Here is a 16,945-nt window from a genome sequence, read left to right as displayed (position 1 = left end):
GTGTCTCATTCTCAGTTAAGCAACGCACGCACACATGAGCGAAAGGAGAGACGATACTTCCACCTGTGTTATTGCCAGTTTACTGATGCTCACAATAAGCATAAAGTAATAACATCTTAACTAGAAGACACACAAATGGATCTGTCCCTCGCATACCGACGAGGCAAGCAGATTACCACCGCATCACAAGCAGACTAACGAGACCGGCCGATCTGCATAGGCTCCTCCCCCGACCCGGAGGAGAAAGGGGAGGATTTCTCCCCTTTCACTTTTTTTGACATGCTACATTAAAATGCTCATAACTTTTTAAAATAAAGGGCTATCTCAGTCATTCAACCAGTTATGAATAGCTGAGAACTTCTAATTTATGGAAATATAAAAAAAATGAAAATGTCAAAATGCCACCATGTGAAGGGTTTTCCCAGGCCACCACACATATGTTTATGTTTACTACAACACCCATGCTGCTTAGCGGGTGATATGACGTGATATAAGTGGGACGGAGATGAATGAATGTTGTTGTCAGTACGCATGCAGAGAGTGAGAATAAAGCGCACATGATTGTTTTTCTACCGGCAAAACGACTAGATCGTCCTGTTATTTCCGTCACTCCTACAAGGTGATCAAATACCAATATATCCTACAGCTGCAGCGGAACATGCGGAACGCGCATTACACACACACACACACACACACACACGGCCCGCCACCAATAAATGCATATAGAGGAAACACTGCAGCATTTAGAACTGTGTCATGATTTATTATCTGTTGATAGTCAGTTCACAGACCTTGCATGCAGCTTACCTGTGTATAGTCTGTTGTATGTTCTCACTTGTTGCCCTCAGTTCAAACTGGCAAATACAACTTGAAGCTGAACTACAAGGCTGGACATTGACTACTGAGCACTGCACTATTTCTAGCACAAGACATAAGCAAACTACTTTTAGTTATTCTGATCCTGATTGATGACTTGTTTGGATCATTAAAAGAATAACAGTTACAACCACCATACAGCCTCCATAATAATAAGCTGGCTAATTAGCTAGGGTAATAACATTGCTAGGTGATAATGTTAGCTATAGCTAGCTATGTACTGTAAACTTCTCTTTGAAAAGCCTATCTGACCCAGTGACTAACACTGACAGATATTGACAGCTGACAGCTGCTTGTTCTCAGGATTGTGACTTCAGGGGGACCGACATTCAAACACGCATGTCGTCTTCACAAAATGTACAATCTGTAGTTTCAGAATATGTAACAAAAAAAAAAAAAAAAAAAAATGACTCTAGCCCCTGGTTGGTCAGAACACTGGCTGGTGTGACTTGTACTGGTACCTGTTTGTACTCTGAGTTTCCCAACATGCACTGCAGGGTGTAGATGATGGGGTCTCCCTTCATGGGCGGCACGGGCTCCCAGCTGACCTCACAGGAGTGGTCCTCCAGCCGGTCGACCCTGGGAGCTGAGGACAGGAAACCAGTATTAACACTAGAACACCACATCACCAACTGTCAAATCTCATTTCAAATTTGAAAGTGACAGTTAAATCTAAGTGACAGTTAACACTAGAACAGCCGTGTCTATGTTACCTACTATAAGAGCCACCTCGGGGGTCACATGACCATAGTCTTTATAATGGGAAGCTGCTACTTACACACAACGACCACTAGTTGGTCGGCTTGTAAGTTAGCCTGCCTCCTACACAGAAAAACTGCAAAATAGCTTCATACTAGCTTATCCTGATGTGATGTTGAAAATGTAAGGATACTGGGTGGTAGAACGCACATATCTAGGAGAAGTCATGAAAGGAGGGTCCTGAAATTTGATCGAGTGCAAAGAGATAACAATTTTCTTCACTCACAGGGTCAAACCACCCCACCCACGGCTGTTCTACTGCTAATTAGTTCAAATTAAAAATGGTCATGGAAGGCTAACATAGGCAATTATGACTGAATGAATGTGGAGAGTCTGGGGGAAGACAGATGAGAGATGAACAGATGAGTAGATGTCTGGTGGCGTACCTTTGACGGGGGCAGGGGGGGAGTGGGGGGTGGTGAAGGTGTAAACATTGGAGAAGGGCCCTTCGCCCGCCTCGTTGAAGGCCTGGATGCGGAAGGTGTAAGAGGTAGACTCATTAAGCCTCTGGACCTTGTGAGTGTGGCAGGGTCCTCTGTACAACGATAGAAACCTGGGGGAGGGAGGGAGAGGGAGAGAGAGCGAGAGGGGGAGAGAGAGAGAGAGAGAGAGGGGGAGAGAGAGAGAGAGGGGGAGGGAGAGAGAGAGGGGGAGAGGGAGAGAGAGAGGGGGAGAGGGAGAGAGAGAGAGAGGGGGGGAGAGAGAGAGAGGCAGAGGGAGAGAGGGGGAGAGAGAGAGAGGGAGAGAGAGAGAGGGGGAGAGGGAGGGAGAGAGAGAGGGGGAGAGGGAGAGAGTGAGAGAGAGGGGGAGAGGGAGAGAGAGAGAGAGAGAGAGAGAGAGAACAGATTATTCTACTGAAACATGAATTGACAAAGCAGAGCGTCTCTCTCTCAGTCGCCTGGTATGCTTTACTTTTGTGAGGAATTTCCAATCAATTTACCACAAGCTTTAGGATATTGGTAGGAAAGAATACCTTAGCTTACTCTGGAGCGGGAGCATGAATAACCTCCCAGCTTCTCTTACATCTGTTAGCCCTGCAAACCAGTTTAACGTGGCAGTAGAGACCTTCCATGGGAGAGCCTGCTCTAGTTTTAGTGCTTCATAATGTTTTATATAGTTTTATCATAACAACATTATCATATTGTGTTTTATATTGTTGCTGCTGTATGTTGATGTTGTCTGTCATGGAAGAGGACCACAGTGGAAATAAGTCTCTGACTTCTCTGTGTTTTATCCTCGTTAGTTATTGAGTGTCACACTGTGACTTTATGTCTCTGGTTCTGACCTGCTGGTCTCTGGTTCTGGTTCTGACCTGCTGGTCTTGTCCTGGAGCTGCAGCTGGTTCTGGTACTGACCTGCTGGTCTCTGGTTCTGGTACTGGTTGTGGTACTGACCTGCTGGTCTCTGGTTCTGGTACTGACCTGCTGGTCTTGTCCTGGAGCTGCAGCTGGTTCTGGTATTGACCTGCTGGTCTCTGGTTCTGGTACTGACCTGCTGGTCTTGTCCTGGACCTGCTCTGGTACTGGTTGTGGTACTGGTTGTGGTACTGACCTGCTGGTCTTGTCCTGGAGCTGCAGCTGGTACTGCAGAGCGTCGGAGGTGGTTCTGGTACTGGCCGGGCCGTCGCCCCACTTCAGCCGGAGGGTCTGGTGGCTGGAGGCGGTGCACTCCAGCCGGGGGGGCGGGGGGGGGAGGGGCTTGGTCTTCAGCTTGAAGGTGTGGCTGAACGGACCCGCGCCCAGGCTGTTCAACGCCTGGATCCTGATCCTGAGGGGGGGGGGGGGGGGGAGGCAGAGGGTAGAGAGGGTGTTGTTTACTGAGAGCAGCAGACCACTAGAGACACCACTGATATAAATGTACCTGTAACTGGTGTCAGGCTGCAGCTGCGTGATGACGTGTCTGGTCTGTAGCAAGTATTGATAGAGGTGTGGTTGGGGTACAGGGGTAGGGGGTGGTGTGTACCTGTTGGGGTACAAGGGTACAGGGGTACAGGGGTAGGGGGTGGTGTGTACCTGTAGCTGGTGTGTTGGGGTACAGGGGTAGGGGGTAGTGTGAACCTGTAGCTGGTGTGTTGGGGTACAGGGGTAGTGGGTAGGAGGTAGGGGGTGGTGTGTACCTGTAGCTAGTATCAGGCTGCAGCTGTGTGATGAGGTGTCTGGTCTGTAGCTAGTTAGGGGTACAGGGTGGTGTTAGGGGGTAGGGGTACCTGTAGCTGGTGTCGGGCTGCAGCTGTGTGATGAGGTGTCGGGTCACAGGGCCCACGGCGGTGGCCTGCCGCTCCCCCAGGTCGATCAGGTAGGAGGTGATCTCAGCGCCGTGGTCGCAGGGGGGGTCCCAGCGCACCCCCAGACAGGTGGATGGGGAGTACAGAGGGCTGGCCGCAGCCAGGGGACCCCCCCCCTCCTCCTCCTCCTCCTCCTCCTCCTCCTCCTCTTCCTCCTCCTCCTCCTCCTCCCCCAGAGGGGTGCGGGGGGCTCTGAGCTCGGCCTCCGTCAGGGCGTGGATGCTGCTGACGGCCGCGGGGACGGAGCACGGCGTCTGGCAGAGGACCGCCTCGCTGTAGGGCCCCACGCCTGCCACGTTCACCGCCTGCAGGGGGACAGGGGGACACGTTACTGGTGGTCTGGTGGGTAGTGAGTTGGACTGGCGATCGGAGGGTTGTGAGTTCAAATCCCCCCTGAAACACCACCACAAGTGTGTCAGTAAGATCTGGGAACACTACCACTAGTGTGTCCTTGAGTAAGACCTGGGAACACCACCACTAGTGTGCTCTTGAGTAAGACCTGGGAACACCACCACTAGTGTGCTCTTGAGTAAAGCATTTAGCCCTCAGTTACTCCAGGGGGAATGTCCCTGTAATCTGGAATTGTAAATCGCTTTGGATTAAAAGCGTCTGCTAAATGGCACATTCTAAATTCATACGATTTTATTCTAATTAAATTATTGCACAGTGGATTAACAACAGTCAGATGCATAACACCTCCCAAATTTCGTTTTTTGGTACCTGTACTATAGCAATGACAATAAAGACCATTCATTCATTCATTCATCATTCATTCACAACACTTTAGCTTGCACTAGTTCCCAGCGTGTAATGACACTCTGTGACCACTAGGTGGGAGTGTAACAGTCTCCTGTTCTTCCTCTTCTGTATCTGGACTCACAACTGAAACTCCTTGATACACACGCACTGTTTCTGGTGTCGAGGCTGAGGAAAATTACATTGGGATTAGATAGTAATATGTGTGACATGTTGTAATGCTTTGGTCCTCACATCGGCAACCAATCATGTTCTTTTTTTTTTTAAACATCAATGCAATTACAGAGATTGTCAATGGGACTATAGTCGTTCGGTGAGAGGGCTATGTAGATTTGAGTGTCATCCGCATAGTTGTGGTAGGCAATTTTGTTCTTTTTTATGATGTGTCCCAATGGAAGCATGTAGAGATTCAAGAGATTGAATAGAAGGGGGCCAAGGATTGACCCACATGTCATTTTAATTTGGTCAAAGCATGAGACTGTGTCTCACCTGGACCCTGCAGTAGTAGTTACAGTGGGGCAAAAAAGTATTTAGTCAGCCACCAATTGTGAAAGTTCTCCCACTTAAAAAGATGAGAGAGGCCTGTAATTTTCATCATAGGTACACTTCAACTATGAGAGGCAAAATGAGAAAAATAAAATCCAGAAAATCACATTTTTAAAGAATTTATTTGCAAATTATGGTGGAAAATAAGTATTTGGTCAATAACAAAAGTTCATCTCAATACTTTGTTATATACCCTTTGTTGGCAATGACAGAGGTCAAACGTTTTCTGTAAGTCTTCACAAGGTTTTCACACACTGTTTCTGGTATTTTGGCCCATTCCTCCATGCTGATCTCCTCTAGAGCAGTGATGTTTTGGGGCTGTCGCTGGGCAACACAGACTTTCAACTCCCTCCAAAGATTTTCTATGGGGTTGAGATCTGGAGACTGGCTAGGCCACTCCAGGACCTTGAAATGCTTCTTACGAAGCCACTCCTTCGTTGCCCGGGCGGTGTGTTTGGGATCATTGTCATGCTGAAAGACCCAGCCACGTTTCATCTTCAATGCCCTTGCTGATGGAAGGAGGTTTTCACTCAAAATATCACGATACATGGCCCCATTCATTCTTTCCTTTACACGGATCAGTCGTCCTGTAGAAAAACAGCCCCAAAGCATGATGTTTCCACCCGCATGCTTCACAGTAGGTATGGTGTTCTTTGGATGCAACTCAGCATTCTTTCTCCTCCAAACACGACGAGTTGAGTTTTTACCAAAAAGTTATATTTTGGTTTCATCTGACCATATGACATTCTCCCAATCCTATTCTGGATCATCCAAATGCTCTCTAGCAAACTTCAGATGGGCCTGGACATGTACTGGCTTAAGCAGGGGGACACGTCTGGCACTGCAGGATTTGAGTCCCTGGCGGCGTAGTGTGTTACTGATGGTAGCCTTTGTTACTTTGGTCCCAGCTCTCTGCAGGTCATTTACTAGGTTCCCCCGTGTGGTTCTGGGATTTTTGCTCACCGTTCTTGTTATCATTTTGACCCCACGGGGTGAGATCTTGCGTGGAGCCCCAGATCGAGGGAGATTATCAGTGGTCTTGTATGTCTTCCATTTTCTAATAATTGCTCCCAAAGTTGATTTCTTCACACCAAGCTGCTTACCTATTGCAGATTCAGTCTTCCCAGCCTGGTGCAGGTCTGCAATTTTGTTTCTGGTGTCCTTTGACAGCTCTTTGGTCTTGGCCATAGTGGAGTTTGGAGTGTGACTGTTTGAGGTTGTGGACAGGTGTCTTTTATACTGATAACGAGTTCAAACAGGCGCCATTAATACAGGTAACACGTGGAGGACAGAGGAGCCTCTTAAAGAAGAAGTTACAGGTCTGTGAGAGCCAGAAATCTTGCTTGTTTGTAGGTGACCAAATACTTATTTTACAGAGGAATTTACCAATGAATTCATTAAAAATCAGACAATGTGATTTCCTGGATTCTTTCCCCCCATTCTGTCTCTCATAGTTGAAATGTACCTATGATGAAAATTACAGGCCTCTCTCATCTTTTTAAATGGGAGAACCTGCACAATTGGTGACTGACTAAATACTTTTTTGCCCCACTGTATGTGTATATATATGTATATGTATATATGACTCACCTGGACCCTGCAGTAGTAGTTATATATACATATATATGGTAGTTACCTGGACCCTGCAGTAGTAGTTATATATGTATATATATATGGTAGTTACCTGGACCCTGCAGTAGTAGTTATATATGTATATATATGGTAGTTACCTGGACCCTGCAGTAGTAGTTATATGTAGGGATGCTCCGATTTATCGGCCACCGATTTAAATCGGCCGATTTCACTCCAAATGACTCGATCGGTGATCGGCAAAAATGGCCGATCGCAAAAGCCGATCTTTTAAGTTATTTTATTGTGGGAAAACGTTATTTCTATGTTGCGATAACTTCTCAACAGGATTTCACAGGGTTCGTTCAAACTATCGTAATTCTTGAACTATATGTGCAATCGGAAAAAAAGTTTCTGAAAGCAGAGAAGTTGCACTCTCTAACCATTTAGGGTTATTACGGTAGTTCACCAAAAAAACAAATGCATTGACCTCTAAGCGTCATAGGAGCTGGAGAGTGATTTCAAGAGAAGCGGTATTTTATACTTTAGTGAGTTTCTGTACATATATGTTTGTGATTGTGAAATGTCATGAGGTTAGTTCTAGAGAATTTACCTGATAGAACATCGACATGCTAGAAACACATAACTACACATAATTAGATGATCATACCACCCCAAACACAAACACGTCCCAAAACAAAAGTATTTACAAAAGCCTTACCAAATAGTAGTCTATGGCAAACGAGAATGGTGAATCCAATCCATAAAGTATTTAGTGATCGTAAAACTGTTGTTTATTTTTCGTGTTATGAAAAAAAACGAGTCGGCGAGTAGCGTAGTTCTAGGCTGCGTTCGTAAATTCGCTCTGGAAATCTGACCAGCAGTCATGGAATGCCTCTTGTCCAATCAAATTACTTGGTCCCTTTATGACGTTGAGCCCAGTGTGCGCTCCGGCGCTCTCAGAGCGAGTTTACGAACTCAGCCTAGAACTACGCTACTCGCAGACTCGGTTTTTTTCATAACACGAAAAATAAACAACAGTTTAACGATCACTAAATACCGTCAGTTAAGCTGCGCCCAAAACCCTGATATGTTGCCACGTGAAACGATAAGACAAGAGGCCACGATACGATAATCGCCGTAGGAGGCGATTCGACTGTAGGCATGTGAAGTTATAATTTCTTCAAACTTGCAGTGGTAGCAACGGTGTGTGTGGTTTAGTAAATATAGCGTGCGTGTGTGTGTAGCTGTACGTGTGTGTGTGTGTGGCCCTCCTGTGAGAGGTGTGTGTACCTGTGAGAGGTGTGTGTGTGTGTGTGTGTGTGTGTGTGTGTGTGTGTGTGCCATATCTCAGTATGTAGGCTATGCAGTGTAAGTAAGTGTGTGAGTTTATTCTGTTATTTATGCTATTATATCTAGTATTGTGTTGAGAAGCAATGGAAATGAATCAAGAATTGATAAAGTAGGCTAACTTACATTATCATTGTTCTATATGCAACAGAACAGATCACCCAGCATTGCTAATGAAAAGAATCAATGAATGTGAGTCTAATACCAATACTTGCTCAATAGGTCTTCAAATCTATTAAAAGTGTTCTTATAAAGGTCTTAAATGTAACTTGTAGAAACCTGCTTACATTAATTATGCGGGTTTTACGGTCAGGGCCATCGCTACTTACACGCGCATCGAGGTTAGACTGTTAATGATAGAGCTAACCATCTACGGACAAAAAAAAAGTGTCACCTTTTTGGACCATCGCCAGTTTGCACCCCTGCGTATGTAAACCATGAAGGCCACGTTTATGATGTCTTTTATACAGCCATATCGACTGACTTGGGTCTGCGTTTGCTTGGTGCCTAATGGATCAAGACTTTTGTCTAAAAAGCAAAATATATGTAGGCTATTATCCAGTCAGTAGGCATAAAGTTATGTATTTTTAAAAAGATCGGTATCGGTATCGGTAGATCTTGAGGAAAAAAATCGTGATCGGTATCGGACCCAAAAATCCAGATCGGAGCATCCCTAGTTATATGTGTATATATATATATATATATATATATATATATATATATATGTGTCACCTTTTATATATATATATATATATATTATATATATATATATATATTATATATATATATAACTAGGGATGCTCCGATATATATATATATATGACTCACCTGGACCCTGCAGTAGTACCGTATTTTCCGGACTATAAGTCGCACCCGAGTATAAGTCGCAGCAGGCCAAAAACGGGGCACGAAGAGAAAAAAAACACATATAAGTCGCACTGGACTATAAGTCGCATGGTTCAAGGGAACGGGCTTGGCGGAATCAGCGGGGAAAGAAGACCCTGTTGAGCTTGACTCTAGTCTGGCACTGTGAAGAGACATGAGAGGATTTGTAAGCCCAGGAAGGACATAATTCACGTTAAAACTTCTTCTGAAAGGTTAGAAATACTTAAATTATCGAGTGTAAAGCCAGGGCTAGCTAGCGCGTTGCTAACGAAGGTTAGCAAAATGGCGTCGCGGGAGCAAGCAAACAGGATGGAACAGCCTCTGAAAGGTGATAAATGACTTTAATATCGTGTATAACGTTCATAATAGCGTGTATAACGTTCATAATATAGTGCTTAATGTCCACATTGTCGAGTGTAACGACTATTTATCGTGTATAAGGCCATGACAAAGATAGCTTGGTGAAAAACGGAAGTAGTTAGGATGAAGGGCGGCCTACAAACAATGCAACATTGAACAGCCTCTGAAAGGTAATAAATGACTTTAATATCGTGTATAACGTTCATAATATCGTGTATAAGGTCCATAATATCATGTTTAATGTCCACATTGTCGTGTTTAATGTCCACATTGTCGAGTATAATGGCTATTCTATCGCGTATGTGGCGCTAGCGGAAGTAGCAAAATAGCCTCGCGGGGGTAACTTAGCAACATAGAACAGTCTCTGGAAGGAATAAATGACTTTAATATCGTTTATAACGTCCATAACATTGTGTATAAGGTCCATAACATCATGTTTAATGTCCACATTGTCGTGTTTAATGTCCACATTGTCAAGTATAATGGCTATTCTATCGTGTATGAGGCGCTAGCGGAAGTTACTCCTTGGTTCATGTCAGTCAGAGATTACAGTATGTCAGTTCATGTCAGTCAGAGATTATGAATTATTGATATATAAGTCGCACCTGACTATAAGTCGCAGGACCAGCCAAAGTATGAAAAAAACCGCGACTTATAGTCCGGAAAATACGGTAGTTATATGTGTATATATATATGACTCACCTGGACCCTGCAGTAGTAGTTATATGTGTATATATATTAGGGATGGACGGTTTCCAATTATTGAAACCGAAAAACCGTCAAAGACTAAAACCGCGGTTTTCCGGTTAACCGAAAAACGACCGAAAAACGAAAAAAAAAGAAAAAAAAGATAGCGACAATTTCAAATAATTGAGCCCTACTGCTACAATACACTCATGTCGAACACCATTAAAACACCGTAAGCACAGTCGCAACACATTTAGGCTACTTAGTTTCACAAACATAAGTGGAAAGGCAGACTTTTGTAAGCTACACCATACAAGAAAACACATGAACACTTAACACACCAGCTCCGCTGATCCAGGGTGCACGCCTGCACGGAAGATAATCTCTTGGAACAGCGTCTTCATTGAATGAACTGCTTTCTCAATATCTTGGTTCTTAGACAAAGTTTCAGCTGCTGCTCAATGTATTTAAATATTTGAATACTGCTCAATAATCACTGAAATATTAGACTTAGAATTATGCAGTGAACATACTTAAAGCTTTTCATAAAAACCACATGCCGCGAGACTGACTCGTCCTGAACTGTCGTAAGTCAATCAACAAAGAATGCCCCATCAAAATAAAAGTGCCCATGGTAGAGCTGTCAAAATAGAGCTTTCAAAATAAATGTACTAATACAGATAGAGATAAATACAGAACTACCTTTGCGTCACTAATGACCGCGTATCTTCTGAGACATGCGTTCTGTCATCACTTTCAGTAGCGCCTTCACACACAGTGGCGCTGTGCACAAACACTCTTGATCCGTATAGCTCTTGTTTTATTATATTGTGGTTTAGTAAATACTGCACTTGGAGTTACATTCAATGCATGATTTGTGCTATAGAACATAAATAAAGTTTCATTGATTGATTGATATCAAATCACATTTTATTTCTATAGCGCATTTCTCACAAAAGTGACCCAATGCGCTTTACAGAGAGCAGCGAAAATGATCTTATTAAATGTAAGCGAGTAATTGTAAAAAAAACTTTCCTATCTACCAATAACTGAAGGCAACTATCTTTCCCATAGAGTGATTCGTTACCCATAAATATAATCCCAATTAGATATTAATCCTCAGTTATTCTTCACAACTGACCAAACCTCTCACTCATTGCGCAGCAGATTCAGACTGTATCATTGTTATTTTCACACACGACAAACATGTGACATGTTCCAGTTTTATTCTTTGAACAACATAGGAAAAAAGGGAAAAAAAAAAAAAAAAAAAAAAAAACGGTTTCAGACGGTTTTGATAAAAAAACGTTTCTATTTTTATAAACCCCGGTTTTCGGTTTAACCGAAAAACCGTCCATCCCTAATATATATATGACTCACCTGGACCCTGCAGTAGTAGTTGGTGGCAGGCAGCAGGCCCTTCATCTCGTAGCTGACCCCCGGGCCGCTGTAGACCACCTGCATGCTGCCCTCCGCCGCCCCCCACTCCACACGGTAGTCTGACACGGGGGCTCCGTTACACAGAGGAGCCTGGGGGGGGGCACATAAACACAGGGTCTCCTTTAACACTGGAACAGCCGGTGGGGTCATTTGACAATGTGAGTAAAGGTTTTTTAAATATCTTTGCACTCAAATTTCAGGACCCTCCTTTATAACTTTTCCTAGATATGTGCATTCTACCACCCAGTATCCTTACATTTTCTAAATCACATCAGGATAAGCTGGTATGAAGCTATTTTGCAGTTTTTCTGTGTAGGAGGCAGGATAATTTACAAGATGCAGCTTCCCATTGTAATGGTTCAATAAATCTGTGCACTGGGGGGGAAATTAAACATATTCTTCATATAAAGAGAAGTGATGTCAGAGTGTTGTGGTGTTTAGCAGCAGTCTCACCTCCCAGCTGATGACGGTGCAGGTAGGAGACTTGCAGGTGGTGTGAGGAGGTCTGCAGGGCTCTGGGGCCCCGGGGCCGGTGGTCACCTCCACACGCTCTGACAGAGGCCCGAACTACACAACAGTAATACAATAAATACTGTTATTTATGTTATTATTTGTGTGTAGTACGGGCCTCTGTACTACACACAAATAATAACATAAATAACAGTTAGAGTAACACCACCGCCTACAACATTCACAAGAGCACACATCCATCTAGTTTGACAGTCAGTTCTGGTAAAGTTCTAAAGGTTAGGGGGGTCTGGTTAGGGTTAGGCAGGGTTCTGGTTCTGGTATGGTTCTCACCCCAGCCTTGTTGGCGGCCCGCAGGCGGAAGGCGTAGGTGCGGCCCGGCAGCAGACAGCTGACAGTACAGTCCAGCTCCGGGCCCTGGTGGACCTCCCTGCCCTCCTCCGCCTGGACACACACCTCCACGCTGTAGGACAACACAGGGCTGCCCCCGTCTGCCTGGGGAGGGCCTGGGAGAGAGAGAGAGAGAGACAGAGAGAGAGAGACAGAGACAGAGAGACAGAGGGAGAGAGAGGGAGAGAGAGAGAGGGGGAGGGGGAGAGAGAGAGAGAGAGAGAGAGAGGGAGAGAGAGGGGGAGAGAGAGGGAGAGAGGGAGAGAGAGAGGGAGAGAGAGGGAGAGAGAGAGGGAGAGAGAGGGAGAGAGAGAGACACAGACACACCGCTCAGTACAGCCCGTACTGTAGATCTGACAGCATGACCAAGACGGCAACAAATATGTGACGTTCTTGTGCTTTGGTACGCATGTCGGCAACCAATCAACATGTTGGGACTTTTCTTATGAAACACCTGACTCACCCCAGCGCAGCTGCACCTCCCTGGCCTTGGGTTTGCCCAGCAGGCGGGGGGGCTGGGGGGGGCCGGGCGGCACGGGGGGGGTCTGCACCTGCAGCGTCTCCGACACCTGGCAGAGAGAGACAACCAGTTACAGGGATGTAAGGATGCATCGTGAGACAGTTAACTATCCATACAAATATGTGATGATTCAAATCGGTGAGATGAATCTTTTTCAGTCATAATGTGTCTGAGAAAATTGTATGGTGAACCCAGTATGGGGAATCGTATCGACACCAGTCTAGCGACAAAAGGGAGAGAACATTTGAGCTGGAGATATTAATGAAGCGTGTGTTAGAACTCAACTAATTAAGAAACACGAGTGAGGTGGTGTGTGTGTGTGTGTGTGTGTGTGAGGTCATGTGACTCACGGGGCTCTGCCCCCCCTCGCTGAGGCAGTAGACTCTGGTCTGGTAGGAGCAGCCGGGCTTCAGACCCTCACACACGTGCTCCATGGCCGCCCCGCTGAACGCCAGCTCCCAGGACACGCCACTCAGGCCTTCAGAGATCTCCACGATGTACTTAGACACCTCCGCCCCGCCGCTGTCTTTGGGGGGTTCTAGAAAAGGAAAACACATCATCAGGTCATATAGAAGGATACCTGCTGGGTCACTGGTTATGAAGTAGCTGAACCAGTGATGGTGTCAGGGTGTAGTCAGGGTGTGGTCAGGGTGTTGTCAGGGTGTAGTCAGGGTGTAGTCAGGGTGTAGTCAGGGTGTAATCAGGGTGTAATCAGGGTGTAGTCAGGGTGTAGTCAGGGTGTAGTCAGGGTGTAGTCAGGGTGTAGTCAGGGTGTAGTCAGGGTGTGGTCAGGGTGTGGTCAGGGTGTAGTCAGGGTGTGGTCAGGGTGTAGTCAGGGTGTGGTCAGGGTGTAGTCAGGGTGTAGTCAGGGTGTAGTCAGGGTGTAGTCAGGGTGTAGTCAGGGGGTAGTCAGGGTGTGGTCAGGGTGTGGTCAGGGTGTGGTCAGGGTGTAGTCAGGGTGTAGTCAGGGTGTAGTCAGGGGGTAGTCAGGGTGTGGTCAGGGTGTGGTCAGGGTGTGGTCAGGGTGTGGTCAGGGTGTAATCAGGGTGTGGTCAGGGTGTAATCAGGGTGTGGTCAGGGTGTAATCAGGGTGTGGTCAGGGTGTAATCAGGGTGTAGTCAGGGTGTAGTCAGGGTGTTGTCAGAGTGTAGTCAGAGTGTAGTCAGGGTGTAGTCAGGGTGTGGTCAGGGTGTGGTCAGGGTGTGGTCAGGGTGGGGGTGTTGCGGATCGCTATGTGTGATGCCCCAGTAGTAGTCAGTCTCACCCCAGGCCAGTCTGAAGCTGCCAGGCAGCACGCGGCCTCTGATGGCGGGGCGGCAGGGCCCGCCGGGGCGGTCAGGGCAGGTGGAGAACTCTGCCACCGGGCTGGGGTTGCTCTTACCCTCCGTGTTGTACGCTGCCACCTGCAGGACACACACAACATGGCAGGCAGGAGTCAGAGACACAGTCTGGTCATTTAATAATAATAATAATCATAATCATAATCATAATAATCATAATCATAATAATAATGTTATTTATGGGTGCCTTTCAAAGCACTCAAGGACACCTTACAAAGCATGATTAAAAAATGTATAATTAAGCAACAGATTCAAACAGTGATTCAAACAAAACAATACAAAACAAAACAAGACAAAACGACTTAAAAACAACCATCAGTTAAAAATACGCCAGTTTAAAAAGATTTTCAGGCAGGATTTGAAGGTGGAGAGAGAGTCAGTGTTGCGGTCAGGGTGTGGTCAGGGTGTAGGAGAGGTCAGGGTGTGGGAGAGAGTTTCAGAGACGGTCCATCTGGTCCTCATGTCGGCAACCAATCAAAATGTTCAGACTTTTCTGTTTGAAACACGGAACTACGTTTCAACGTGGTTGAGAATCACAACACAAACTCGCTAGTCAAGCCTAAACACTGCAACAACGCAATGGATTGGGTGAGTAATCCCCACTGCTACCTAGTTAACTACAACACTACTTTACATTGTTACCTAGTTAACTACAACACTACTTTACATTGTTACCTAGTTAACTATAACACTACTTTACATTGTTACCTAGTTAACTACAACACTACTTTACATTGTTACCTAGTTAACTAGAACACTACTTTACATTGTTACCTAGTTAACTATAACACTACTTTACATTGTTACCTAGTTAACTACAACACTACTTTACATTGTTACCTAGTTAACTACAACACTACTTTACATTGTTACCTAGTTAACTACAACACTACTTTACATTGTTACCTAGTTAACTATAACACTACTTTACATTGTTACCTAGTTAACTACAACACTACTTTACATTGTTACCTAGTTAACTAGAACACTACTTTACATTGTTACCTAGTTAACTAGAACACTACTTTACATTGTTACCTAGTTAACTAGAACACTACTTTACATTGTTACCTAGTTAACTACAACACTACTTTACATTGTTACCTAGTTAACTACAACACTACTTTACATTGTTACCTAGTTAACTACAACAATACTTTACATTGTTACCTAGTTAACTACAACACTACTTTACATTGTTACCTAGTTAACTAGAACACTACTTTACATTGTTACCTAGTTAACTACAACACTACTTTACATTGTTAGCAGGCTCACAAAACAAGCTGTGTTAGTTGACTAGCGACGTGTCGTTGGTTCCCAACAACGCAGAAATGTATTCACATCTTTCTAAAGAAAAGTCTGATCATTACATCAGATCCCGACATGAGGACCAAAGCATTAGAACGTGACACACATCAATTAGGTCATTTGTGTACGTCTGTACGAGTCATCAGACATCTGATAATGATGAACTCTGACTGGCCACATGGAGGAGGCTAATGAAGAGACTGAGTCTGACAGAGGAGAGCTCAGCTAATACTCATTTAGCCTCAGATTAATTGACTATCAAAACAGCTTCTTCGGCTCCTTAAAACCGCCCACACGCGTCAACATCACTCTGCTGAAACTCACACACACACACGCATCAACATCACTCTGCTGAAACTCACCAAGGAGTTAATGACGGGTGTCAGTGACATCCCCCGTCTCTACACACACACACACACACACACACACACCTCCTTCTGCTCTCCTAGTGAGAGCTGGGTCCACACACACGCTGTACACATACAACCCTGCACAGCTGCCAGTCAGTCAGCCAGCCAGTCAGTCAGTCAGTCAGCCAGTCAGTCAGCCAGTCAGTCAGCCAGTCAGTCAGCCAGTCAGCCAGTGAGATTAACAGCGTTTTGTTTTGGGTAATACGACGGGCGAGCGCCCCTCTCTCTGACAACAGAAGGGGCCGGCGCTCCAATCCTCCCTAGAGATGCGAGATCAGCATGCAACAGGTGGATAACTCTCTATAACACAACGCTCTGCTCTGCTCTGCTCTCAACCCAGATATGAGTCAGACAAGAACAGAGAGAAAGAACAGGGAGAGAGAGACGAGAGGTAGAGTGTGTGTAGAGAGGGAGGAGAGGAGAGGTAGAGAGTGTTTGTGTGTCAGAGAGAGACAACAGTCAAGTAGGTTAGGTGGAGAGAGGGAGGAGAGGAGGAGGAGGGAGGAGAGGAGAGAGGGATGAGAGGAGAGAGTGAGAGCAGAGGTAGAGTGTATTTGTGTGTCAGAGACATTGACAACAGTCCAGCAGCTTTGCTGAGGGTTAGGTGTGTCAGGTGGGGTCATTAAGGGATGTATCTGACAGCGTTATCTGGCAGGAACATCTGGCTTGCAGCCAACCACCTGCACCTCTGACACCAGAACGCTGGTCAAGGCCTGTCTGTCTAACCTGCCCCTCTGACCCCACACACACACACCCTGGTCAAGGCCTGTCTGTCTAACCACCTGACCTCTGACCCCACACACACACCCAGGTCTGTCTACCAACCTGCCCCCATCATCCGTCCACTACAAACCTGTTTCAATCACACCTGTGGTCAGAGAAACCGCTCGGCTTTTAACCTCCATGCTTTGAACCACAACAACAAAGACTGGATCAATCAAAAACAAAACTCCTGATATGGTCTAAACGTAGTGGAACGTGTTGTGTTGTCTTT

At 45.5% G+C, this 16,945-nt stretch overlaps 1 protein-coding gene across 1 annotated transcript in view; it reads right to left on the bottom strand.

Annotated features, from left to right (window-relative positions):
- fndc3a (fibronectin type III domain containing 3A) overlaps window positions 1-16,945 on the bottom strand; it is a 101,638-nt gene that overhangs the window by 3,755 nt on the left and 80,938 nt on the right. The window contains exons 15-24 of the mRNA XM_080542932.1: window positions 14,155-14,293; window positions 13,241-13,428; window positions 12,834-12,939; window positions 12,314-12,486; window positions 11,966-12,079; window positions 11,453-11,602; window positions 3,842-4,224; window positions 3,187-3,402; window positions 2,022-2,188; window positions 1,338-1,462 (exon numbers count right to left, since the gene is read on the bottom strand). Of these exons, the coding sequence (XP_080399058.1) occupies window positions 1,338-1,462; window positions 2,022-2,188; window positions 3,187-3,402; window positions 3,842-4,224; window positions 11,453-11,602; window positions 11,966-12,079; window positions 12,314-12,486; window positions 12,834-12,939; window positions 13,241-13,428; window positions 14,155-14,293 (1,761 nt within the window). The remainder of the gene's footprint in view (window positions 1-1,337; window positions 1,463-2,021; window positions 2,189-3,186; window positions 3,403-3,841; window positions 4,225-11,452; window positions 11,603-11,965; window positions 12,080-12,313; window positions 12,487-12,833; window positions 12,940-13,240; window positions 13,429-14,154; window positions 14,294-16,945) is intronic.

This window comes from Nansenia antarctica (genome assembly GCF_963989245.1).
Source record: "Nansenia antarctica genome assembly, chromosome: 1".
NCBI lineage: Eukaryota > Metazoa > Chordata > Actinopteri > Argentiniformes > Microstomatidae > Nansenia > Nansenia antarctica.
The sequence above is the reverse complement of the archived record's forward strand: the minus strand, read 5'-3'. Positions and strand labels throughout refer to the sequence as shown.